The sequence below is a fragment of the Bicyclus anynana genome, chromosome 24 (genome assembly GCF_947172395.1).
Source record: "Bicyclus anynana chromosome 24, ilBicAnyn1.1, whole genome shotgun sequence".
NCBI lineage: Eukaryota > Metazoa > Arthropoda > Insecta > Lepidoptera > Nymphalidae > Bicyclus > Bicyclus anynana.
The window spans coordinates 3,862,299-3,889,926 of NC_069106.1; the positions used below are offsets into that span (position 1 = coordinate 3,862,299).

The 27,628-nt window shown below is 35.7% G+C and overlaps 1 protein-coding gene across 1 annotated transcript; it reads left to right on the forward strand.

Annotated features, from left to right (window-relative positions):
- LOC112045425 (homeobox protein slou) lies at window positions 1-27,628 on the forward strand. The gene is made up of 3 exons (XM_024081591.2): window positions 1-746; window positions 21,882-22,201; window positions 23,197-27,628. The coding sequence occupies exons 1-3, from the start codon at window positions 464-466 to the stop codon at window positions 23,443-23,445; spliced, it is 852 nt and encodes a 283-aa protein (XP_023937359.1). The 5' UTR covers window positions 1-463; the 3' UTR covers window positions 23,446-27,628.

A 27,628-nucleotide genomic window follows, 5' to 3' on the forward strand; every position in this document is an offset into this window, starting at 1 on the left:
GGTCGCGTAGACACGCCGCGCCTGCGTTCGGTGTAAAGTGTGATCGTCTGAACATAAACTTCTCTACTCGCATTGAACATCTAATATCTAAGTAAATACTCAAAAACTGACAAATTAAAATAAAATTAACACATGTTCAAATGGACCATATTAATGTTATAAAAAATTAAACAAATAACAGTGAAGTGTTAAATTTAATTGTGTATAAACTGTTAGTTACAAAAAACAAGACTTATAAGTGAAAATAAAAATTGACTGAAACAATATGATTGTGAAAAGGCTAAGTTAAAGCATCCGCTTCATATGTGACTTACAACAATCGATAGATTTGGCGTGCACTTCATAGTTGCATGATGCACTGCCTATGTAAACTCAGTACTGAAGAAGGAATTTTCCATTTCATATAATTTGTACGTAGGTACTACCCCAGTTAATAAAGTTGTGCACGCCTCTGTCTTGAGCTATGACGATGCTGGCGATGTCGCGAGGCTCAGAGGACAGACGGGAGGAGGAGGCCGAGGCGGAGGCAGAGGCCAACGGGGAGGTGGACGTCGTGGGGGTTGAAGAGGCGGCGCCAGTGGACCTCACGAGGCGGCTGGGCCTCACCAGGCCTCCCGACCGGCCCTCGATCGCGTTCTCCGTGGAGAATATACTGGACCCAACAAAGTTCACCGGCCGGTCGGAGGTGCCGCTACGTTATGATGAATACTGGAGGCCTCATTACGATAGGGATGACAGTGACTCTGGTAAGTAGATTTTATCACTGAGAAAAAAATTAAAGCCTAACTCGATGTGTGATGTTTAGGAACAAATAAATTTAAAATTAAGGTAGAATACTACTGAAAAGAAAAAAAAACAAGCTCAGTCCAGAAGTGTAGAAAGCAATTAGAAAACAGTTGGGACCTATTCTATTGATAAGAATGATTTTCGTCTACATTTTTTGTACTTTTTACATTTTTTGTATTTTTCTTCTGGACTGAGCTTGTTTTTTTTTCTTTTCAGTTTTTGTATAATTTATGCAGTCGGGTTTTTTCATTTGTTTAATTAATTTATTTATTAACTAATATTATTGTAATATATCATTGACACTGATTGTCCTTTCTTCAGCTTGCCCTCGGGCATAGGTCTCCTCCAGACACTTCCATAGTTCTCTTGCTTTCCTTCTCTATGTGCCTCCTGCTGTCTGTCTGAGGATGACCTCAGGAGAGCAGCATATTTAATTTATTTAAAATGATGTATTGTTTATCTTTTTTCATAAAATGTTATTATTTTATAGGAAGTCAATAATTTAGGAATAACTTAATTAAAATTTATTTATAGGTGCCCTCATTTTTAATTTCATTTTTGATAAGTAGTTCACATCAAGTTTGGCTTTAATATAGTGCGCTATACTTAAAATATGTAGCAAAACAGCCGCTATTATAATAAATATTTTGACCTAACAAATGAACGAATTAAACGTGGCTATGAAGTTAATTTATAACCTGTAGAAATGGGCGCGAGAGGAATACCAACAATAACTCTGTAACCTGCTTAAAGACATTGGCCTCACTAGAACTGCAATAAGTTCTATATTAAAACAGGTAACCATAACTTCTCTAGTAGGATCATAACAAATTTGGCTGGGCAGGGAAAACAACATGAGCGGAGAAGGGGAGTTGATTATAAAGGAGCTCTTAATCATACAACCGTTTGTCACAAGTACCGGGCTCTGTTTGGAGTATCAATGCCGCATAATGTACCTGGCACCCGCAAATTTAATCTATGGTGTAGAAAATTAATAAAAGAAACTGTATTTGTTAAACCACGTTTTATTTCTAGAATTTTTTACAACCATTAACATAGATAAGAGAGATGGCTGTCATAGACAATAAAACATAGATAAGAGAGATGGCTGTCATAGACAATAAAATAGTTAGTTCAGCCACAGATACAATTAGTGTTTAATGTTGCTATTATTCTAACACCCCCTCTCAACATAAAACATTCTTAAAATTCTAACATCAGTCTATAAAATTTAAAAAGTTTACAATAATGGCACACTTATTTAAATGTTTTTCAATTAACTCTTTACCTAATGCCTTTGTTAACATGTCAGCTGGTTGCTCACTTGTATTTACATATTTGATACAAATTTTATTATCCCTAACTAGATCTTCTAGATAGCATCTAAACGACACAGTAAGCTGCATCATTAGCGTTAAAATTTTTTTTTCAGATAGCATGGTTACCTACGGTGACAGTTCGTTTCACCCCTGCAAGTTTGCCGCGATTCACTATTTCACTTTCTTTTTTTTATATAGGTTAGGTTAGGTTAGGTACAATATTATTATATTATTTAAGGTACAATATTATTTCTTTTTTTTGTCACATGTTTATGAATATTACATATTTAAAAAGTTCACACTAACTTATTATTTTTAGTAATATAATTATAAAATGTTTACTTATAAAATTATTGTAAAGATGTAAATTTTAAATGGTGAAATTGTCATTTGAATCATTAAATACTTAATAAATAATTTGCATGCCTAATTGGCAAGATACATTTACCATCTACATCTACCGACCACCTGTATAAATAATGCATGTATCTGCAAAGAAATAAATTGATTGATTAATTGATTTAATAGTACATATGTATTATGAAAGTCAAACAGGCAATTGTCACTGTACGTACCTATCCATGTTATCTGCAAAACACTTTACCTATAAGTATACGGCATCTATTTTACGTATGTTGCACCAGTATTAATCTGCAAACTCTTTAAGTAAGTAGCTCATTTAAGTTATAATACCTAGCTCATGTAGATTATATTTCTCAGTGCACCGACCAGCAGACTGATGCTATATTATGCAGACAGACATAAGACACTTTCATTTTATTTATACTTACTAGGTAACAGCCGATGCCCGCATCTCCGTTCTGTTCTTTTTTTCCATGGCTATTATTATAATAACATTACTCCAAGGTCCAATTATCTTCATACCATTTATATCATGTACTTTAAGGTATGGATTGAGAATTCTATAGATAAATAAACTACTTATAGTAGTAGCAATATAGCGAATAGATAGGCCCTTCGCTGGTTTTTTTTTAAATTTATCGACATAAAGGAGAATGCCCACCGACCAATACAACACAATAACATGACACCGTCGGCCCCGGTAACCCAGGTACACCTCCGCATAAAAGTATGTGGAGATGATAGTATGATGTATACCTAAATAAATTAACTTTAAGCAATGTGTTAAAAAACATTTACTTAGTCGAGGTTACTACACTATTGATGAGTTCCTTAACGACAAAGGTGCTTGGAGGCCATTGGATCAGCTTCCACCTTCACACAGGAAATAAAACTATAAGAAATTGTAATTTAATTGTTATCAAATGTAAATTGTAATACTGTATGACTTTTTTCAAAAGAGCAACTGTTGAGTTTCTTGCCGGTATCTTCTCAGCAGAACCTGCCTTCCGAACCGGTGGTAGAATCTTTACAAATAGTCAACTGACGTGTCAAAAGTGCTTGTAAACTGAGCCTACTTGAAATAAATGAATTTTGAATTTTGAATTTGAATTTGAATAAGGATCTGGTTAATAATTGGTTTGTTAAAAGTGTGTTTCTTGAAGAAAACAGTTTTTTTTATCACTCCTTTCCAAGTTCGCCGGTTTACCAAAGCGGCGAAGTAACATTTGAAGCTATATTATTTATCTGTATTTTTTTCTATTAAGTACCTTAACAAACAAACCAAAAAATGACGTAAAACTTAGGCTTCATGGTCAACGATCTTCGCTAGTCCTCGTTGGGGACAAATTAAAGATGAATTAAAAATGTCCTTACTATTCTTGATAAATGATTTCATTAGTAAATAAAGTAGAATTATCATTTTTTTTAGATAGGCATCCTTAAGTAAATCACAGAGTGGTTGTTGGCCTGGGCCGGGGATTGGCATTCCTTTTAACTGACTTCCAAAAAGGAGGAGGTTCGACATTCGGCTGTATGTATGTTTTTTTTATATGTCTAGCGATATTTCCGTCATTTGTAGACCAATTTTAAAAATTTGGCTTGGCACCGCCTACAAACTAATCAGGAGGTAGCACATAGGTACGATGTTATTTTTTGCTTTTTAGTTTTGGTTAATTTTTGTGTTGGAAGTCAGTTGAATTTTTTTATTATAATTTTTATTCATTTCTTGAAATAGATAACAATGTTGCTAAGCATCTGCAAATTAGCTAATTACAGACAAATAGACTGAAAACATGCTTTTTCTTTTTTACACAGCTTCCAAACATACATTACAGAAAAAAAACAGCTCGCAAATCTGTCAGCAGTGTCCAAGCGGAAGTCACAAGTCTATCGTCAACCTATTAGTTGCTAGCAATTTATTTGCCTAAGTTTTTTAGGAAATTATTTGTCTATGCGCAGTGCTTGAATCTTTATCTCCTTAAAATATTAGTAGCTATAGATTATTAATGTATCAATATAAAATTTAAATAAACCCAACCCAAAATATAACTGACATAAAAATCGTGAGTGATTCAAATGCATGCTTTTGTGTCTACATTTTTGGTTGGTAGGTAATTTATTTTATAACACATTTGCTGGTAAAGTATCGCTTATTTCATATTCGCTTATATCATTTTCGTAATGTATCTCATTAGGCACGTGTGCTATAATGTAATATAAAACCTTTTTCATCCGTCTACAAACGAACGGTAGGTACTTTTTAAAATCTTGGCTAAGAGTTTTTACGTCAGAAAAGTGCTCAAAATTTTATGAATAAAATTAACTTTGTAAGATAAAATATAATAAAAACATTTAATTCTTTAATTTTAATCATTTTGACAATAAATGTCAACCATTTATCAGAAACACGAAAATATTAATTTTACTTTATCAGTAATACTGGCTGTTTTTCTTCCATTTGTCTAAAAAAACAAACGCTGGTGTGCGCATTTCGCTATCTGTGCAAACATGATCAAAGTATCAAAATGTCATCTTATGAAAAACAGGCAAAGGTTTCCTCGCACATCTGTTATAAAACGTCGTATGACATACGTGCGCTTTGATAATTACAGCTTCCTTATAAAGCTCTCGCCTTTGGCTCGAGCTGCAATATAGCCTCGGCTGTAATTTTCAACTTACCCTCTTATATAATAATGTACTATAATTAATTATCTAAGCTTTAACAAGCTTATTTTAAAATAATCAATTGATTTATATTTGGCTAATTTATCACATAACATAGAATCTATATAAAATAAAACATTGAGTCGTATTGAAAACCTTCTCCTTGTTTAAAGTTCATTGAAAAAAGCCAATATTTAAGACTACCTATATAGTTGGAATTAAAAAATTGAATGTCTCACACAAACGACAAAATTTCATCATTTTATTCATCACCAAAGCACATTATGATTGAAAAATCTATTCACACAAGACATTTCTATAGAAAAACGAAACAGTTTGATACCATTTAAAAATCATTGAGCGTCCGTGACAAGAGACAATTTTATTATTCCACTGTAAGTACCTCGGTACATTCTGTTACCAAAAACTTGCAAAAAAGTATTAACTTTCTTAAATTGACGTCCATAAAAAAGGACAACAAAGCAAATAATTATGGCGGAACTGACATTTCAATTCACGTACCGTTTATTAGCTTCTAATAAAGTTTTAAATAAACTAAAAATAAATCTAAGTTCCGGCACACACGAGCAAAAGCCGTTTGGCTTTCGTCACGTACTTAATAGAGACTTCAAGACGGACAAACTTATTCATTACACTCTACAACTGTCTCCACAATTTTATTACATTAAACATAAAGACTAAAATCACTTTCATTGAACGGTAATACGTTTGTCCAAAAGCTTGTCAGGTCGATACAACAATGAAGTAATTTGTATAAATTGACTTTCAACTAACCATTATTAAAATAATTGCCTGTTAATGTTTCATGATAGGTGAGACCTTGTTATATAGTTGTAAAAAGGGGGCCTTGGTAATTGAAGTTTTTTTTACTGCCCGTTAATTAGTTATTTAGTTACGGTTCGATCAAATTGGGCTGTTCTAGGAATCTATGCCTAACAATAAATGAAATTGGAGTACCTACTTATCTGCGATTTCAAAATAATAAGTGGAAGTTACTATTTAGATACAGAACGAATTTCTATGAATATTCTAGGAATTAAGACTGATATTTCTAACTTCAGAAATAGGTTTTGAATTTGACGCGTTCGTGTCTTTTTATTAACGTTGGTTAATTAACTTTTAGTTTTATCTCCATCCTTGTTAACCGATTTTAAATTTTAATTGTTCAATTTAAAAGCTCTAATTAATCTATATACATACTTCTAGATTCCATTGAATTTTCATTTTTATACCCTATGTGCTATAGATATCACATAGAGCACAAAGATACCTAATTCAAGGCCTGCGCTTAGATAAATTACCATTTTTTTTTTATTCTTTACAAGTTAGCCCTTGACTACAATCTCACCTGATGGTAAGTGATGATGCAGTCTAAGATGGAAGCGGGCTAACTTGTTAGGAGGAGGATGAAAATCCACACCCTTTTCATTTTCTACACGGCATCGTACCGGAACGCTAAATCGCTTTGCCAGTAGGGTGGTAACTAGCCACGGCCGAAGCCTCCCACCAGCCAGACTTGGACTAATTCAGAAAATCTCAATCTGCCCAGCTGGGAATCGAACCCAGGACCTCCGTTTTGTAAATCCACCGCGCATACCACTGCACCACGGAAGCCGTCAAAAACCTAGACAAATACATTACTAGCAACTAATACGTTGTCGATAGATTTGTGACTTCCGCTTGGACACTGCTGTCAGATTTGCGAGCTATTCTTTTTACTCTGTAATGAATGTTCGAAGATTTGTAAAAACAGTGTCAAAGAGAATCACATTTACAGTACGTTTGACTGTAATTTGTACTAGTACATGAGTTGATCAGATGAGTTAACCTGAACTAGGTCCTAACTGAAAATCAGCACTGATTTCAATTCAGGCAAACTTTTTTTATAAGAATAAAGTATGTGGCAAAATGCTGAAACGATGGCTTGACATGTATTATCACTACAACGAGGCAGTTTGCGAAAAAACAGCCTATGATTATTCATCAACGATTATTTTATACTATTGATATGTAACGTGCCTACTAAATCACCGTAAAAAGTTATCCGAATCTACCTGGCTACTCAACTGAGCTTATTTAACGTCCGTTAAAAAATCTCTCGTGCGAATGAGGGCTTAGCGCCAGTCCAGCTGTGGCGGCGAAAGATTTGCAACTTCCGGTTGTCTTCCGGATGCAGTCATGAAACGTGATTGGCGATGGTCGCGACTTCATTATTTTTTTCTTGACGTAACTAATATAAATCTGTCAAATGTATTTATTTTATTTAAGCTTTTATTTAATTTGCCCTGTTGGTATTTGTGGGTCAAAACTTGGAAGCTAAATTAGAACCACTTTTTGAGGTTATAGATTATACTCTTTGGTACGTAGACACCTATAGGTCTTATAGGTATAAATAGTAAGGAAGCAGAGGTTTTATCTAATTATCAAAGCGATTTGATAATTACAGCCTCTGCACACGCACATTTGCGAGGAAACACACTTAGGACACACTTTCTGAAAATTAATTTTCATCTTTGTCTGTCATATGATGACATTTTGATACGCTTGTATTTTTTGTACAGATAGAGAAGTGCGTGCGTTTTTTTTATGTTCATGCAACAAATTATTACTCGTCGTTATCAACCCATACTCTGCTCACTGCTAAGCTCGAGTCTCCTCTCAGAACGAGAGGGGTTAAGCCAATAGTCCACCACGCTGGCCCTATGCGGATTGGCAGATTTCACGCACGCAGAGAATTAAGAAAATTCTCTGGTATGCAGGTTTCTTCACGATGTTTTCCTTCACCGTTTGAGACACGTGATATTTAATTTCTTAAAATGCACGTAACTGAAAAGTTGGAGGTGCATGCCCCGGACCCGATTCGAACCCACACCCTCCGGATTAGGAGGCAGAGGTCATGTCCACTGGGATATCACGGCTCACCTCTTAAATAATAATTTATATAATATATATTCAGTGGCTTAAGTAGTGCAAACAAAAAAATGGGGCCACACTGGCTCCACCACTACCTATTTCAAAAATATTAAATATGTATTTACACAAATACATAAAAATGCCAAGCTTCTTTATCATCAGCTCTTTTACGTATTCGTTCGAGTTCAGTTCAATCGCGATTTGCTTTCTTTTTTTTTAATGTAAATAGGCTCGCGTTTGACCATGATCTAACCTGATGGTAAGTGTAGATACAGTCTAAGATGGGACACGCTTGTCTAGAAGGTGCCTAATCACTCTTGTTTTGAAGATAACCAAGTTATAAGATTCAGGAAACACAGACTTGGGAAGGGTATTCTAAACCTTAGCAAAGCAAAGCGCAAAGCGTTTTGTACGGGTCCTAAGAACATCTACAACATAGGGATGAAAACCCACCCGATGTCTTGCGGTGCGATGGTATCAAGGAGAAGGTGGTATGACGTCGAATAGCTCCAAAGCACACTCTCCAAAAGGTAAGGATTCGAGGATCATAAGGGCCCCAGGACACTGTACCGTCTAGCCTCTGAGTAGCTCCGCCATTGTATCTATTTACTAGTCAATTTCAAATTTCGAATGTCTAGTCACATACAAAACGTTCACGATGCTAAATTCAAAATGGCCGTCGATTAAGATCCCCGATAAAGGCGGGGGCTTACTTGATGCATTATGGGGTATTTTATTATGGTCATTGTTTCCATATCATTTGACTATCGGATCTTACTTAAGGATCTGCCAGTACCTGGGTATTACTATAAAGTTTCGCAATATTTTAAAAACATACGTAGGCACTTGAATGTTCTACAAGTCTGGATTGTGCTAGCTTCGATCAATATAATAATAATAAAGACTTTTATTTCCTATAAACCTGAACCTAATTACAAAATATTTTATATAAAAGTTAAATATTACTTCAGATGTAGGAAAAATAAATGCGCAGCTTCGATCAATATAAAGATTAAGTATTATTTCAGATTTAGGAAAAATTAATTTGTAGCTACCGTTATTTAGTTATCTGTAGGTAGCCTAATGAAACTACAGATAATTAAATTCATTAAAATAGTAAATTAACAATTTGCCTGTTTTCAAAACATATTATTGTAATATCCAATGATATTAAATACTGTTAGATGTGTTACTAGTGCATGAAAAATGAGGCGCTCAAAAGAGGAAATTTATAAGTACACAACTGAATGTTAATTGTGGTCAACAACGAACGTTATTTACACAAATAATACATAAATATCGTCTACGATGTCGAGTTGTGTGTTCAGGAAGTGTAAAAACTATATATACATAAATATATAATGGAATTAAAGACAAAAATGTGCATATGTGCGCTCAGTGTAGCCTATTTCGGATCACTTTTTGCGGTGATTTTGTAGGGACGTAACCGATCTAAAGTGTAAACTTATCATTGGTAATATTTATGAATAAATTTAGTTAGTCGTATCTATTGTATAAGGTCGGAAACCTTGTTAATGAATGCATAGCTTCGTTAATTACTTAAACAGACGCACTCCGGTTTCAAATGCGTTTTGATTTTCGTTCCCGCAGAAATATGGGGATAAAATATAATCCATGATACTCGGTGAAAATGTAGCTTTCTAATTATGAAACAATTTTTAAACTCGGTCGATTAGTTGTTGAGTTAAATCGCAACAAAATATCATAAACAATCACCATAATTAATCTCAAACTATAAAGGAAAGCAGAACCTGTAAACCCTGAAAATACACATAACTAACCGTACACCATTGGTCGCCATTAGAGCGAGAACACATAAAACATCCCCGTAAGTTGGAGCGAGAGCACCCAACCCTTAGTCGCCGTCCCTTTGGGCACCAATCCGTGAAATTAGACTCGTCTAAACGAATCTAACGATTATTTTATTATCCTTTTTACGCTAAGATTTGTTCCTTGCTCACCCAAATAAAAATAAAAGGTGAATAAGGCGTTTTCGGGGGTCAAACGGACATAAATTTCGGGAGTTCACGGTCTAAGTTGGCTTATTTTTCGGCCTTTTAGGTGCGAGGCTTTGCTACGCGTTGGTGCGCTTGGACAAGGGTATTCGAGAGCCATCAATTTGTGTTGTTTTACATATTTTATATTGCCTATGCGAGGAATAATAACTGCCTTGTTGGTGTAGTGGTTCTATGTGGTTTCAGATAATGAGGTCTTGGGTTCGAATCCTGAGTCGGTTATTATTCGGATCACTTTTTGCGGTGATTTTGAAGAGACGTAACCGATCTATAGTATAAAACTAGCAGGCGCCCGCGACTTCGTCCGCGTGGAAATTAGTATTTCACAAATTCCTCGGGAACCATGGATTTTTCCGGGATAAAAAGTAGCCTATGTGTTAATCCATGCTACAATATATCTCAATGCCAAATTTTAGCTAAATCGTTAAGTAGTCGAGGTGTGAAAGAGTAACAAATATTATTATCATTAAAATCACCAGTTTTCGCAAATCTCGGGAACCCATCGATTTTTTCGGGATAAAAAGTAGCCTATGTGTTAATCCAGAGTAAAATACTCTGGGTTAACACATGGACCATTTCCATTTCAAATTTTCAAAAGCCAAATCGCTTCAGTAGTAGCGTTGATAAAGAGTAACAAACATCCAAACATTGCATACAAACTTTCGCGTTTATAATATTTGTAGGATTATCATTGCTTAAAACTGCCATTGATCAAGCGGTCGAAGCAGTTGCAACTGTTGGTGTGGTTGGTGTACGTAAGTACCTAAGTAGATGTCTGTAATTCACTATGCAGTCGCAGCTTGTCTGTGTATCGTTATCAACTCATATTCGGCTCACTGCTGAGCTCGAGTATCCCCTGAGAAAGAGAAGGGTTAGGTCATTACTCCACCACGCTGGCCCAATGCGGATTGGCAGACTTCACACACGTAGAGAATTAAGAAAATTCTCTGGTATGCAGGTTTCCTCACGATGTTTTCATTCACCGTTTGAGACACGTAATTTCTTAAAATGCACACAACTGGAAAGTTCTAGGTGCATGCCCCGGACCGGATTCGAACCCACTTCGGAATCGAAGGCAGAGGTCATATCCACTAGGCTATCACGGCTCTTGTTCGTGTATGTTTGGCCTAAATGATAATATTTAGAAACGCGAGCTTTTGTCTGTGAGGCAGTTTTTGCGTCCGCCATTTAGCGCTGTGATCGTGATTTTTTACGCATTGTTCGATTCGCGTCGCCGATCGTTGCCCTGTAAGTGCCGTAGCATCGACACGTAGTTGCGTAGCTTGTTAGTAGCATGGCAACTTAACATTTAAATTAACTAGGTACCTTATAGTATGAGATCCGCCATAAGAAATGTTTACCCTCATCCATCGATATAAATCGTTAGATGGCCCCCTCCATACTACGGTTGTTCTGTGTGGTGAATGAGCGGGGCACCCAGTAATACGGGTTTTCCACCTAGTACAGGGGGCCTTGCTACTTGTTTGTAAGACTTAGTTGACGAATAAAGATTTTTCATTTCATTTTCATTTTCATTTTCCATATTAAAGAACGCACAATTTGATGTCATAACCAAAAGACGTGCACGCACATCTTAGTACGTAACAAGCGCATGCTGTGAGTGGACGTGGACTTAAATAAAATATTGTTTTTTTGTTTTTATTTTAATCCCTTAATTATGCCTTCGTGTTCATTTTGGAAGTTTAAAAAAACAAGCCACGACATGAATAAAGTGAAATGTGTTACGAGTGACGTACTCAATGTGCGAATCCAATGACAATTCCGCGACGCTTTGTGGCCCATCTAACGATCTACGATCGATACCCTAATCTGTTATTTAATTTGGAAAAGAAAGAAATGATAGAAAATATTTACATCGACTCATTGCAAATTTATTACATTAAATTGCGGTCGAGTAGTATTAAAAGCATTTTTTTTAATTAATTCGATCTCCTTCCCTCATTGCTTATTTAAAAAAAACGCCTGCGTGCATTCAGATGACAAGAGCATGGAGTTTTTTCTATGTGGCTTTGTTGTGTATGTTTAGAATACCTATAATGAAATAGAAATAATTTATTTCTTAGCACAACACATAATTTCAGATTAACTTAAATTAGAAAGAAAGAAAGAAGAAAGAAAATAAATTTATTCAAATATAAAAGTTACAAACAGTATCCTTAACTAAAGACAGCATGTCTGTCTGTAACCCTTAAAAAAGAAAGGGTGTACAGCTCAGCATATGCCGTGTGCACACGGCGCTGATTTTCAGCTGAGACTGAGACAGCTGAGACTGAATTAAATTCAATTAGAAGCAGCAAATATGTTTAAAAATAATAATTAAGTATCAAATTAAACTACAGATGTAAAGATATATAGTGTGATCTATATATGAATTTATAATGTGAAGTGTATTTATTTCTAAATGTATAAATTATATATGTACCTATAATAAATAGAAAATCATATTACTTGTACAATTAAGATAAAGAACTAAATTAATAACTATATAATAACTAAATTAAAACTAATACATTTATTTCTTAGAATCATTTAATGTTAATTCTAGAAATTGTGTTGTGCCAATAAAATGGACCTGACTAATATTATTGTTAGATATTAACTGGTATTCTGCCAGGCCCCAATAAGGGAAAATACTTGGTCAAACTTGACGTTCCAGAAGTGCTTGAACTAAGCCTTTTTTTTTTTTTTTTTTATTCTTTACAAGTTAGCCCTTGACTACAATCTCACCTGATGGTAAGTGCAGTCTAAGATGAAAGCGGGCTAACTTGTTAGGAGGAGGATGAAAATCCACACCCCTTTCGGTTTCTACACGGCATCGTACCGGAACGCTAAATCGCTTGGCGGTACGTCTCTGCCGGTAGGGTGGTAACTAGCCACGGCCGAAGCCTCCCACCAGCCAGACCTGGACAAATTAAAAAAATCCGTCCGTAAATTCCGTCCTCCGTCTTGTAAATCCACCGCGCATACCACTGCGCCACGGAGGCCGTCAAAAAAGCCTAAAAAAGTAAACTAAAAAACAGGAATTGTAAATGATTTTAATTTTAAATATCAATTTTTATTGCAGCGTTTCCCAAGTTCATGTAAATATACAAGCGTCAGCTTAAACCTCGTGAGCTATTTAAGCCAATTGCGATGCGCGGCGTCACGGGGTTGTTTTCACGTAATTTCGGGGTTGTAATTAAAAAGTCAGCGCCAGCATTAAGCCCTCGGTGTCGCGCGCCGGCTTTATGCTGTAAACACCCCCTTTCGTGTTCACAGCGGTGCAAAGTTGTGTTTTACTCCTCTTTTACGTAATTGTTACAATGATTTTGACGGCCTCCGTGGCGCAGTGGTATGCGCGGTGGATTTACAAGATGGATGGTCCTGGGTTCGCCCCGCGGCTGAGCCAATTGAGGCGGGTCTGGCCGTGGATAGTTACCACCAGTGGCGTGCACACCATAGATCCTATATTGCGATGGGAATTTTCCATTTTGTACCCATAGTGCAAACTCTAGTTAAAAGTTGACATTTATAATTTTTAACTGTTGACTGTTGTAGTTTTTACATGTTTAATCCTTCATTTCTTTCATTTATGCCAATTTGTATTTTTTTTTCGTTTTTAACTTTAATTGTTTACAACTGATATTTTCATCTTGTTTATCTAAAATAGTATTTGGAATTCTCATGCCAAACTTGTGGTATAAATTATTCCTATAAATTAAATTCTTATTCTTATATACTTTATATATTAGATTATATTGTAGGTTATATTAGATCACGTTGTAGCTAAGAAACTAATGACATTACTTATACTATGTAAAAATTTGGAAATGTTGTGAAAATCTTTTAAATAGTTAAGCATTGACATAACCTAAAATTGTAATTAAATGTAAGCATGACTTTAATGTATTAACGGTAGATTTTCCTTAATAAATAAATAAAACCCTGAGCACGCCACTGGTTACCACCCTACCCTGATTTAGCGTTCCGGTACGATGTCGTGTAGAAACTAAAAGGGGTGTGCTAATATAGTTAGCCTTCTTCCATCTTAGATTGCATCATCACTTACCATCAGGTAAGTAAGGTAAGAGTTTTTGGAAGTCCATCCACAAGGCCTATGTCGTAGACATCCATCGCCTGTTAATGATGACTCATTTAAGAAATATGAGATTGTTCTAGAACCGTACACAGACTATAATATAATAATATAGTCTATATCCGACAGTAATAGTCTACCTAACACATAAATGAAGTCTAAAGCAGCTATATCGTTTAACATAACTGCGAACAAGGAACACCCTTGCTGAATCACCCGACCAAGAATCCTACCCAAATTACACTTCTCCATTTTCTTCATTTAACAAATTGATGGCCCTTGTTTACGCTCTCACTCCAAACTGAAATATACCTTATGTAAAACATTTAAAGTCTTAAATCCTTTAGCGTGTCCAACAAAGGAGTACAAACGCTTACGCCCAAAAGTAAGGTTCGAAGTTTGTGCTTGTTGTAATGGTGTCGAGGGATTTTTAGCTTTATTTACTAGAGGTCAAAGTTCGTAATAGCTTGCCAATGGTCGGGAGGGGGAATTTGCGGTCCAAGTTTGTAATTAATAAAGCCCTCTCGATTACAAGTGCCTTTCCTCGCAGGGATTTGGGCGTAGCGTGTTTGAGATTCGAAATTATTGTACAAAAGCTTTGATCCTGACTTTGATATTGTGTAATAGGTACATTTCAGTATCTGCAAAATCTGCCTTACCTACCATATCAAAACAATGTATGGGAATGTATGATCACGTGACCTGTCGATAGCAAATATCATTCCCATAAAGAAGATGGTCCATTGCAGGTCCACTCTTGTAACCCGTATCATTAAAATTTAAAAAATACAACGATCTTATTAAAATTTATTAATGTGAATAAATGTAACTAAATAAAAAGAAATAAATAAAATTAAAACGCAAGTTTTTGAGTTATATCAAGATGGCGCCCTTAAAGCAACTATGACATGACAATTGACAGCAAACGTCAAATCGATTACTGCAATGAAAACGTCATCAATCCGCCATTATTACCCTTAATAGTGTTGCATTTCTTGGGAGATAATGAATGTTATTTCGAAAGAATTAAAGTAAATTCGTATTTGTATAATCAAAAATACTTAAAAAAATATTTTCTTTTATTTCCGCTAGAGTACAATAACTGGACCTGGGCTCCATACAATTTTGGACCATCTCCTTTATTAGTTTTCGAAGCGTTTGCGATCGTAGAAAGAGAATCGACGTGACGTGCCACTTGGTTTGGAGCCTGAGCTGAAAATGTCCCACGTGATTGTAGTGGCGTCAACGTGTTGCTATGGTTACTTCTACTTGTGACGTCTTACCTCCATTGCTAACACCCGCAAATGTGTTACTGCGCATAGTTCAACTAACATGCCGTTTACTATACTTTTAGCAGAAGTCTTCGAAAGTGGATTACAAAAACAAGAAAACCAATGTTGTACAACGGTTGATTCATTTTTCAGGACAACTTAATTAACAAATCAAACTGTAACCAAAATAAGACCCTAAAATGGCAGGGAATGACCTTGAGTGGAGTCACGCACTTATGAACGATGTGTGTAGGGTTAAGAACGCCCTTGATAGATATCTAACACTCCCCTTTTCCACCCAAATCACTCTCCCCGCCTATCCCAACCCATAAAGAATTACACAACAAGAAATGTGGACGACTTGAATGCCATAACCACACTGAAGCCGTACGACGAACGACATTTATATCGCAAGTCGTTCCACCAACCGATCGCTACCCCTCTCTAACTCCCTACTCTTTATGGAAACACGTCACCTAGCGTCGGCACGAGCCAACACGAGATCGAGCGACTTCATATTTCAGACTATAACTATTTCCTACAATACATATAGGTACTACCTACGTAGTTAATAGCTATTCGTACGCCTCGTAGGGTTCTCTCCCTACTTGCAAACCCGACCGATGTTTACACGGCCTACATGCTTTGATATCCATGTCAACTAAAGGGAAAAGGCGGGGGAAAAGCACTACTTTTAAAACTATATCTCCATTCTGTTTTGTATCACAAGTATTGAAAACACGAGATAAATTAACATTGGCAAAAAATAATTTGAAATAAGAGAAAATTGAAAATTAATGTGCATTGCTTTTCCGTGATAAAAAGTTATGTATGTTCTATCTATTTAGTTCCTATTTATCAGTCCATCAAGATACATTTAGCGGTTCTTATGAAAAGAAAAAATACGGAAGGATTTTTCATCAATGCGTCATCATGTTATTATTCACTCATTTATTTATTACTTCTTTTTTTTAATTTTTAACAATATGAGTATAAAATACAAAACATTATTAAAAAAATATAAAAAATACCACCCTCCAGCTGCGGGACATTTGAGTGCCCAAGCAACCGGTGGTCAGGGCTCCAGAGTGAGGAACCTCCTCACAATACACGCCGTCTCAAGAATCACTGCCTTTTGTATCCAACAGTTATGCGAAAGCCATCATTATTATCATTATCAACCCATATTCGGCTTACTGCTGAGCTCGTGTCTCCTCTCAGAATGAGAGGGGTTAGGCCAATAGTATACCACGCTGGCCCAATGCGGATTGGCAGACTTCACACACGCAGAGAATTGAGAAAATTCTCTGGTATGCAGGTTTCCTCACGATGTTTTTCCTTCACCGTTTGAGACACGTGATATTTAATTTTATAAAATGCACACAACTAAAAAGTTGGAGGTGCATGTCCCGAACCGGTTTCGAACCCACTCTCCGGAATCGGAGACAGAGCATATAGTTATTTACACGATAGGTACTAAAACACAATCAGGCTTTAATAAAATTTTTGTCTGTCTGTCTCTCTGTCTGTTTATCCGGGCTAATTTCTAGAACGGATGAACCGATTTAAATAATTTTTTAGGTTATTGAGCAACATAATATAGGCTTTTTATCCCGGAAAATTCCAAGGTTCCCGCGGGATTTATGATAAACTGAATTTCACGCTAACAAAATTACGAGCGTCCTCTAGTTTATAATCTATGTATGGATAGTATGTATGTAGCTACTGGAGTCTATAGCTGAGTAGGAATTAAAAAAAAAGATGTTTCAACTGTTCACAGATCAAATAGATGTCTATCATTCACTGGTAGTTGTTCTAATGACATGTTAATTGCTTGGCTAATAGAAATAGTTGAATTCTATTAACATCGACTCCATGATTCTAAATAGTTCAGGAGTAGGTGGTAAAGTTCTGTCACAGAGTTTGTTAAGGAAAGCTCTTACTATCCTACTAATATTATAAACGCGAAAGTTTGTTTGGATGTTTGTAACTCTTTATCGCCGCTACTTCTGACGCGATTTGGCTGAAATTTGGAATGGAAATAGATTTTACTCTGGATTAACACATAGACCAATTTTCATTCCGAAAAAATCATGGTTTCCGCGGGATTTGTGAAAAACGGAATTCCGCGTGGACGATGTCGATATTAAATTTTATTAGGTTTGAAGGGTAGGTATGTTAGCTGGTGATGTTATAGAGATACTAATAGAAACCGCGCAGTCTCATCCGCGTGGTTCCCGTTCCCTTAGGAATACGGGGATAAAATATAGCCTATAGCCATCCTCGATAAGTGGACTATCCAACACCAAAAATATTTTTCAAATCGGACTAGTAGTTCCTGAGATTAACGCGTTCGATCAAAAAAACTCTTCAGCTTTATAATATTAAGTATAGATGAAGTTTAATATGTAATGTACCGGTTGTGGGGTCTAATCATAGATATAATACTACTAGATTCAATAAGCGCTTTAAAAACGGTATCACGAATAAGGTCACAAATCGATTTGTGTCAGTATTTGAAAGCACGTTTGAATCACAGTCAAAAGGAGCCAAATGCCACAATAAATGCTACTATGAAAGTATGTTTTTCGTTAAAGCAGCACATAATATGACGTATTCCTACTCAGTGTACACCTAATGTCAGAATTCAAGTGTTTTAAAAAAAATAAGAACTGTGATAGCCCTCCTCCTCCTCTAACTTTTCAGTTGTGTGCATTTGAAAAAAAATAAATAGCACGTGTCTCAAACGGTGAAGGAAAAACATCGTGAGGAAACCTGCATACCAGAGAGTTTTCTTAATTCTCTGCGTGTGTGAAGTCCGCCAATCCGCATTGGGCCAGCGTGGTGGACTAAGGCCTAACCCCTCTCATGCTGAGAGGAGACTCGAGCTCAGCAGTGAGCCGAATATGGGTTGATAATGAAGTAACTTGAAAAAAAAAGAAGAATAACCACTGAGCAGAAAAATAAAAAATCTGGATGCTACAATGAGGTAATAATAGGCAATCCGTGAATAATATGCTAATAGGACCATAGAGCAACACAGCAATATTCTGTAATACAGCCCTTATGAGTGTTTTGATTTAATTTGAGCCACCGTCACGCCAAGCTATCCCGCCCGTAATATATCTGTCGTCAGAACATCTGCTTGTGATTTTATAGCGCTAATTCGTACCGCGCGATCTGGACAACCGACTTAAAAAAGGAGAAACTTAAACGATTTATACGATCACCGTAATTTGAGTTTAATGCCCATGTAATAAGATTTATTTTTAATTGACACGGTATAGTAGTTATGACGTTATTCGTTCCAGTATATTGGTACTGAAGTGTCAGAAAGTTATGTTTTGCTTTGTGCCGTAAAGTTTCGAATTATCGTTTATGATATTATGTTTGTGAGATATGTACCTTGACATCTGTATTTATGAGTTTATATCTTTGTTTGCTGGTTTAAAAATAATAATTTCTCTTTGTTATTAATTTAAATTCGGTTTAAAAAATAAGTATTAAGGTTACTATCTACCTACGTTGCGATGTGTTTCGGTAATGTGGTTTCACTCACGTAGTTCCCATTCCAGTGGGAATACGGGAATAAAACATAGCCTATATGTAACTCCCTGATAACATAGCTTTCTATTGATGAAAGAATTTTACAAATTGGTCTAGTAGTTTTTGAGTATTTGTTTTATACAAAAATACAGATTTTTCCTCTTTATAATATTAAATTATTAAATATAGATTATATTTGTTTTTCTACATAGTGATTTGATAAGGGTGCGTTAAATGGACATAAGTTTGAGCTCGCCGTTAATTTTTCCATGAAAACTATACAACTATGGGTGTGAAAATCACCATACAGCACCGTGTGGTTTCACTCATAAAGTTAGAGAGTAGACCCACCATGCTGCGCCAATGTGGGTTGACGTAATTGACGAAATCGGTTTTGATCTGTAACGATCAACATGAAAGATGAAAGATTTAACACCATCGACTTCTTTACTCCAGGCAGATTTTTTTACTAAGAATTTCTTGGGAGATAAAAAAGCCTAACATTTCATAGCCCGACCCACGACTCGAATTCAGGACCTTTTTGTGATCCAAAACCAACACTTGGCTCAGTGCTGCCAAAATATAGTGAAAATTTTGATTTTGATTGTGACAGATTGTGGCATTTTTCAATAAAAAATGTTTGTTTTTTTATAATACTGTATAATAATCTTCATAGACCAGAATTCTTCTATTTCTTGTAAAAAAGTTAGCAACCCTAGAGCGAGGGAACGACGCATGACGTCATCTTTTTTCGAGTTTGCAGCTCCATCGAATTATAAGACGTTGTCGCGTCAAAAATACGTTGGTTTTCCAAATAAAATGAAATATTATTTCACAAATTTAGCTTTACGCCACTTATTTCCCTAAAGCAAATTAATTAATGTCGATTTTATCGTCGCACTACGCGATTTTCCGACGCGACGACTAAACACCGTGACAATTCTGCTAATATTTATATATCCTGTCGGCCATTAGAGAGAGTATTTCACTAATTTTACTAAACACAATAAAACGGCAGTAAATTATATTTTAATGTTTCCGGACGTTTAAAAGTTGTTGCCAATGTTGCCTCGTTAAAAATGAATATAGCCCTAAAACCATTTTGCAGTGGCAACACTCGTAGATTGAGAAGGAAACGGAAATGATCGTTATATCATCTGAAACTGTTTCATATAAACACGTCTGATAAAATTGGAAAAAAAGAGGATTTCTCGAGCGAACTACAAGCAACTCGGCTGTGAGAAGATAATCTTGTTAGAATGGAGTTGCGATTGAATATTGTCGAGTCAATGTCTGTTTAAAGTTTTACAAGTATTTTAAATGTAAATTAAAAAAGTATTCATTTATTATGAAACACGGCTAAAATTCACGCCGCATGTTTGGATCGTGCCGCGTTACAGAACCAGCTCATAACTAAGGGCCCGAAACTAGTCTAACTCTAAAAAATGTCTACGTTGAGCTGGAATTGAACTTCGGTTTAATAAGTTTTGTCCCATAATTTCACACCACTTGTCCAGTTGAGTCGATATGATAACGTTGAAATGTTGAAATGTTTAAATGTTAACTTGATGCACGGTTAGATTTATTTTTGTTACGGAATTTCTTTATTCGGTCTCCGTGCTCAAAGCCCGCGATAAAACCTATGCGATAGCTTAAATAATATTGAAGTATCAATATTTACCTAAACCTTACAGTGTGTAACAATGGTCCAGTACTTTTAAATTGAGCTGAGCAATTAGGTAAGCCTTCTCTCCCGTGAAAAAAATGTGCACATAGCTTTTCACCAGGAAATTATTAGTGTAAAATTTATAACAATTTTATTTACACTCGACATTCTGGGTGCGATGTACAAGTATTTATGTACGTCACAGTGAATTTCATATATTAATTTGCAGTGCATGAAAAATTATAATCTCCTGTAGCTCGTAAGATATACAATTTCCTCACTTTAACTACACATATGCGCTTCATTCGTAATTTTTTTTTTGTTATGACACCGTATATTAATCAGAAAACAACTTATAAATACACCAGAGTGGAAAATCAAATTGCGTGTTTGTATTTTTTGATGGAAACACTAAAATACAATAATAGGGTAGTTGACTCATATCGAATTTAATATAAACAATATAATTTCGTTTAGTACATGGAATAAGGGCCCAAAATATATCGATATCAATTAATAAAAGTAAAGGATTTCTTATAAAACTTAATTTATTTCCAAACGTCAAAAACGCTGTCGTCCATTTCTCCGCTCGTGTTGTTCTCCCTGTTCAGCCAACTTTTTTTTATTATCTACAAGTTAGCCCTTGACTACAATCTCACCTGATGCTAAGTGATAATGCAATCTAATGGAAGCGGGTTTTGTTAGGAGTAGGATAAATCCACACTCCTCTCGGTTTCTACAGGACATCGTAGCGGAACGCTAAATCGCTTGGCGGTACGTCTTTGTCGGTAGGGTGGTAACTAGCCACGGCTGAAGACTCTTACCAGCCAGACCTGGACCTATTAAGAAAACCTCAATCGGCCCAGCCGGGGATCGAACCCAGGACCTCGGTCTTGTAATTCTACCGCACATATCTACCACTGCGCCACGGAGGCCGTCAATTTGTTAAGATCCTACTAGAGCTGCTTTGGATACCCGTTCTAATATATAACTAGCTGCAGTTCTAGAGAGGCCAAGGTCTTTAAGCAAGTTGTAGAGAGATTTTGCTGGTAATTTTTTCGCACACAAATAGCGCAAAATCCTTATAAATAAATGTTGGAATATACCAAAAATACATGTCTATGGTACAATGGTAGCCAGTAATAAGTGTCTATTGTCTATGGATATTGATAAAACTGATAACCTATTCTTCTTCCACAGTGAAGGACCACCTCCAACACTCGGACATAGAAGCGGACGATGTCGAAACGGACGACCAGACGTCCAACATGGATGACGACATCCTCACCCAATCAGACCTGGACGAAAACGGGGACCCTAAGAGTCCAACCAGCTCCGGTTCCAAGAAGAAAAGCGGATCCTCGAGGGACTCTAAAGGGGGGACGAAACCCAGAAGGGCTCGAACTGCCTTCACCTATGAACAGCTGGTGTCTCTAGAGAATAAATTCAAGACCACTAGGTATCTGTCAGTCTGTGAGAGGCTTAACTTAGCATTGAGCCTAAGTTTAACGGAGACACAGGTTAGTGAAGTTTTTATGTACTTTAATCATTACTAGCAGCTGCTGCGTGATTTAACCCGCGTAGTTCTCGTTCCCGTAGGAATAGGGCGATAAAATATAGCCTACAGCACTCGGGGATAGTGTAGCTTCCCAACAAAGAAATAATTTCTCAAATCGGTTTAGTAGTTTCAATGCAAACAAACGAAGAATCTATATCCTTTTTGTAGTATTAGTATACATTATTATCAGCCAAGGTACTGGAATGGTGACCCCGCATTAGAAAGCGCAGTGTTTGACGACCCCCCACCAGGTGGACTGACGATATTAAGCGAGTCGCAGGGATTCGCTGGATGCAGGCGGCTCAATATCGTGATGTTTGGAAGTCCCTACAAAAGGCCTATGTCCTGCAGTGGACGTCCATCGGCTGATACGATGATGATGATGATTATCAGCCTTTTTATTCATCATTATCATCTTTATCAGCCGAAGGACGTTCACAGCTGAACATAGGCCTTTTGTAGGGACTTAACGTACTTTTCTAAGAACGGGGTGTAACTTCCAACTCCAGGCTGAGGATGTAACTGAAAACTTAGTCCGACTCAGGATTCGAACCCATAATCTAATCCGAAAACAAATGTAAAGTAATAAAATAACTCAGGACTTTCAAACATCACGACTCGCTTGATGTCGTCAGTCCACCTGGTGGGGAGTCGGCCAACACTGCGGCTCTTCGAACTATGTGCCCCGCCCATTGCCACTTCAGCTTCGCAACTCGTTGAGCTATGTCGGTGACTTTGGTTCTTCTGCGGATCTCCTCATTTCTGATTCGATCACGCAGAGATACTCCTAACATAGCTCGTTCCTTCGCCCGCTGTGTGAATCTGAGCTTTCTTATGAGGCCCATAGTTAGCGACCAAGTCTCGGAACCATAGGTCATCACTGGCAACACGTACAAATAACATAAATATATTTAAAAAATATTATATATTTTTTGTAAATGACGTTTTCTTTCGCAGGTAAAAATCTGGTTCCAAAACCGCAGAACGAAATGGAAAAAGCAGAACCCTGGGCTTGATGTCAACAGTCCAACCGTTCCTCCGCCTCCAGCGGGAGCCTTCTCCACGGGCCCCTACCCTGGGGGGCTGCTCTACTCCCACGGGGTCCCCTACCCGTTCACGGGGCCGGGGCCATACGCGCCATACTTCCACCACCTGGCTGCGAACCACCACCACAGCCACGGACCCCTGGGTCACTCTCACACGTGATTGTGGCAGCGACCGGGGTCCCAAGACCCGAGGGTCGAAAAGGAACATGAAAGTGGACTGTCTAATTAGTGATAACGTTTACTATTATTAATAAAATATAAAATATTATTTATTATACCAGTCAGTGAGATGTTAGGCACCTCCAGAGAAAGCCCTCATTCGCACGAGAGCTTTTTAACGGACGTTAAGAGCGCGCAGCGCGTCGGTACGATATGGATAAAATTCGAAGCGCAAGCGAGATGCCGAATTATGACTTTCACGTGAGTGAAAAGCACGGAGCGATTGACGCGCGCGCAAATTTTACGACGTGAGCGCCAAAACCATTTTTACCTAATTGCAAGTAAATTAAACAACATAACGAAAAACAAAATGGCCATGTTCAAGATAAATACCTAATTTTCTATACAAAACAAAAATTTAAGAAAATAAGTTTATTTTCCTGAGATTGAAAGCAAAATGTGAGCAAAACATGTATTTTTCAAAAAAATTAACTATCGAGAAAAGTTTTACAAATTGTGTATTTTGTATAGTCATAACGAAGCTAACACTTTGAAATATCATTCACCCAAATATCAGGCTCCTAACTTTTCCAGAATCTGAGATCCAGAACCATTTGTAACCACCAAATTACATATTGCACACTCTTAAATACAACAAATGCATTTCCAAGTATATGTTCACACGACGTTTTTAAACCTCTCGACTCAAAAAAATACTTGTTCTAATCACTTGAAAATTTAACCATTTTTATGTCGAGATAAATCAAAGGGTACTACCACATCTCGACAGGACGATTTGGGTTTCGGTATTTTCGTAAAAAACAATACAAGTTAAGTACAATTAGTCAAACTTGACGTTTCAAAAGTGCTTCTAAACTAAGCCTACTTAAAATAAAAGAATTTTGAATTTGAATTAAGTTAACCATTTTGTTATGTCAAAGTAATCTCAAAGAATTAATCATAAATAAGTTCCTATCGATAAATAATTTCGTCCATTAAAAAGTAATGTTTTTAGAATATGACATAACCCTAGAGGTGATAACATCTCCCTGACATTTATAGTGATACGTGGTTTTACATGCTTATATTACAATATTGGACAGTGATTTTTAATCTATAAGTATATTTAGTGTAAATAAATTATTATAATAATACATAATGAAACGGTTGCGTAATGTTAGCCACAAACAGTCAATTATCTCACGTTTCTGTAGCACCCACGACTATAATTGATCGTGTGTCTGCGTACATGACTTGTACAGTATGCCGCGTATGCGACGTTTGCTTTTCAGAAACGTGAGAATAATTGACCGTCAATGGCGACCTTAAAAGGGGTTATCAAAACTCGAGTGTAGTTTTTAAATAAACAAGGTTTATAAACTACACTCAGTAGTTTTGATACAAAATTATGTGCCGTTTTATATTCTCCTTTATATAAACCCAAGCAATTAGTAACAATAAAACGTTAAAGCAAAAGAAAATAATAGTCAGGGATCCGTAGAATTTTTTTTACAACTGATTACTATCAAGTGAATTTTCCGTGAGTAGCTTCATCTCGATGAGACGATCAACTTTTTTATTTACGAAAATTCTTGATTCGGGTAGCTGGGTACCAGGAAATAAAAATTTCTGAGCGTCGGAATGAAATAATGTACCACGCAAATTGTAAGACATTGTGGCTGTTAAGTTGTATAACTATTAATTAATCATCAGTAATAGAAAACATCTGGTTAGTAACAAATTTTTATAAACTACCCTCTTACCAACTTGTATCAATAAGGAATAAATATATAATAGAGTAATAATAAAATTAGTTACTGACCAGCCGTTTGTTTTTAATGTTGCTTAATTAATTAAAATGTAAATAACATTTTTTTAAACTTGATAGTAATCAGTTACAAAAAATGTTCTACGGATCCCGGACTATTAATGATTAATATATTATACCAATGTAAATACACATTCAATTTTTTTACAATTTTTTATTTGAGACAATTAATTTGCTTGAGATTTTGATTATTTTCAATTAAAACTTTCAGATTTGGCAGACGATAATAATCGATCAATAATATTTTTTTTTAACTAACCTAGTTAATAATTTATCTTATAAGTAAATCTGATAGTGCAATTTTATGTATTAATTGTAATATTAAATTAACGTAAGAGCCTTCACACACGACGAACGTTCGACGCGGATTGGATTGGTTATGCGTTTTACAATAAATGATAAATTTTTATTTAGAAATATTACTATAAATATATATAATAATAATATAAAACTTATACAATTGCCGCTGAACTATTTAAACCTTACTTCTTCAGAAAAAAAAATTAAATAATCGAAACACCAACAAAGTGCTAATTTATTATTGTTAAGAGTTGAACAGCGATAAAATAAGTCTTTTTTTTCACCATTATTTTTATTATTCTCATTAGTTACTAATTGATTTACAAGAAATAGCATATTGTGATATAAAATAAACGATTTTTGTAAATAATGGACCTGTGTAACCTTTATACTATAACCATGGCAAACGAATACAATTTAATAGCGTTTGTCAAGCTTTGTCGCGCGCCAAAATATCGCCGTGTGTAAAGACTCTTATTAGATTATAAGGTAAAATTATGAATCAATTGTGATACATATTGTAAGAAAAAATTCTTTTGAAAATAGTCATACTTTAATTCTGATATATTATTTTTTCTGGAGTCCTTAATTAATGAAAATATTTAATTTTAAATCTAATGCAGCAGATTTTATAAGATAGATATATTACATACTTTATGACGTTGGCACTAAACTAAATAAAGCCAACTCGACAAACAAACGAAGCCAACAAATTAATAATCAAAAATGTTTTTTTGAAAATAAAAAACCAAGCATTTACATAAACTCTTTGTCTTTAACATGTATTTACTAGAGTTTTTGCTAAGACAAATGAAGTTACAACTCGATGGATTTATCTAATTTACCCATATTTAGCTTACGAGATTCTAAAGCCATTATTTGACTACAACAAATTAACTTTATGGCATATGGTTTAGAATCGACGTCAAAAAGTCATTCTAATATGGTTTCCAAGATTTGATCATACACACAAACTAAAATTATTTTATCTATACAGAATCTTGTAAAATTATTACCATTGTCACATTTGACTTAGTCCATTGCTAAATACCTAATACTACTATTAATAATACTACATGAAAAAATATTTTGAAACAGAATTAATAAAATATAATTATTTTACAATACCTTTAGTTTTTCTAATGAAAGTAGAGACAGAAATCGCCCGCCAAATTAAAAAAAAATTAAACAAATTAAAAAAAACATGCGTTTTCATAATTTTTTAAAATTATTTTTTGTTTGTGAATACATTACTACACAAACTATAGGTATTAAACTCAGTTATTCCATATTTGCACAATAGTTTTGAGAATTTACTCCGACTTTTTTAAATCACAGGCGATTTCAGTCTGTACATTCATTAGCCAAACTCTAGAATGATTCCGTTTACATTTTTAAACTGTCCATGTCCTGGGGTTCTAGCCTATTTACGCATTGGGGTTCTAACCATACACAGACATGTAACAAACATAAAATGAGAAATAGTGTCACTGAAATGTCATAAACTACCTTTTTTTTTGCCGATGGACGTCCACTGCAGGACATAGGCCTTTTGTAGGGACTTCCAAACATCACGATACTGAGCCACCTGCATCCAGCGAATCCCTGCGACTCGCTTGATGTCGTCAGTCCACCTGGTGGGGGATCGACCAAAACTGCGCTTTCTAGTACGGGGTCGCCATTCCAGCACATCGGAATCCCAATGACCATTGGCTCTTCGAACTATGTTCAGTTTTACATTACATTACGGCACGTGTGCATAATGAGATACATTACGATGTTGAACTTGGTGAATTAAGAGATACTTTACAAGCAAATGTGTTATAAAATACATTTAATTAATTAACCTAATTATTTAATAAATTGTTAATAATGTACAGTCTAACTTAAGTCGTGCTATGTATCCTATCAAATTGTATAATATCATTATTATTAATCGATTAAGCTTAAATAAGAATTTATTTAAATTATATGATATGCTGAAAAAATGCTCAACGCTGTACATATAAGCATGGTGAGAACTTAATTTGTAAACTCAATGTTGATTATAAATAGT

Excerpts from the sequence above, each read along its gene's own strand:
- LOC112045425 (XM_024081591.2), top strand. The coding sequence starts at position 464 with ATGACGATGCTGGCGATGTCGCGAGGCTCAGAGGACAGACGGGAGGAG. Across the intron at positions 747-21,881 it reads TAGGGATGACAGTGACTCTG|TGAAGGACCACCTCCAACAC; the intron begins GTAAGTAGATTT and ends CTTCTTCCACAG. Across the intron at positions 22,202-23,196 it reads TAAGTTTAACGGAGACACAG|GTAAAAATCTGGTTCCAAAA; the intron begins GTTAGTGAAGTT and ends TTTCTTTCGCAG.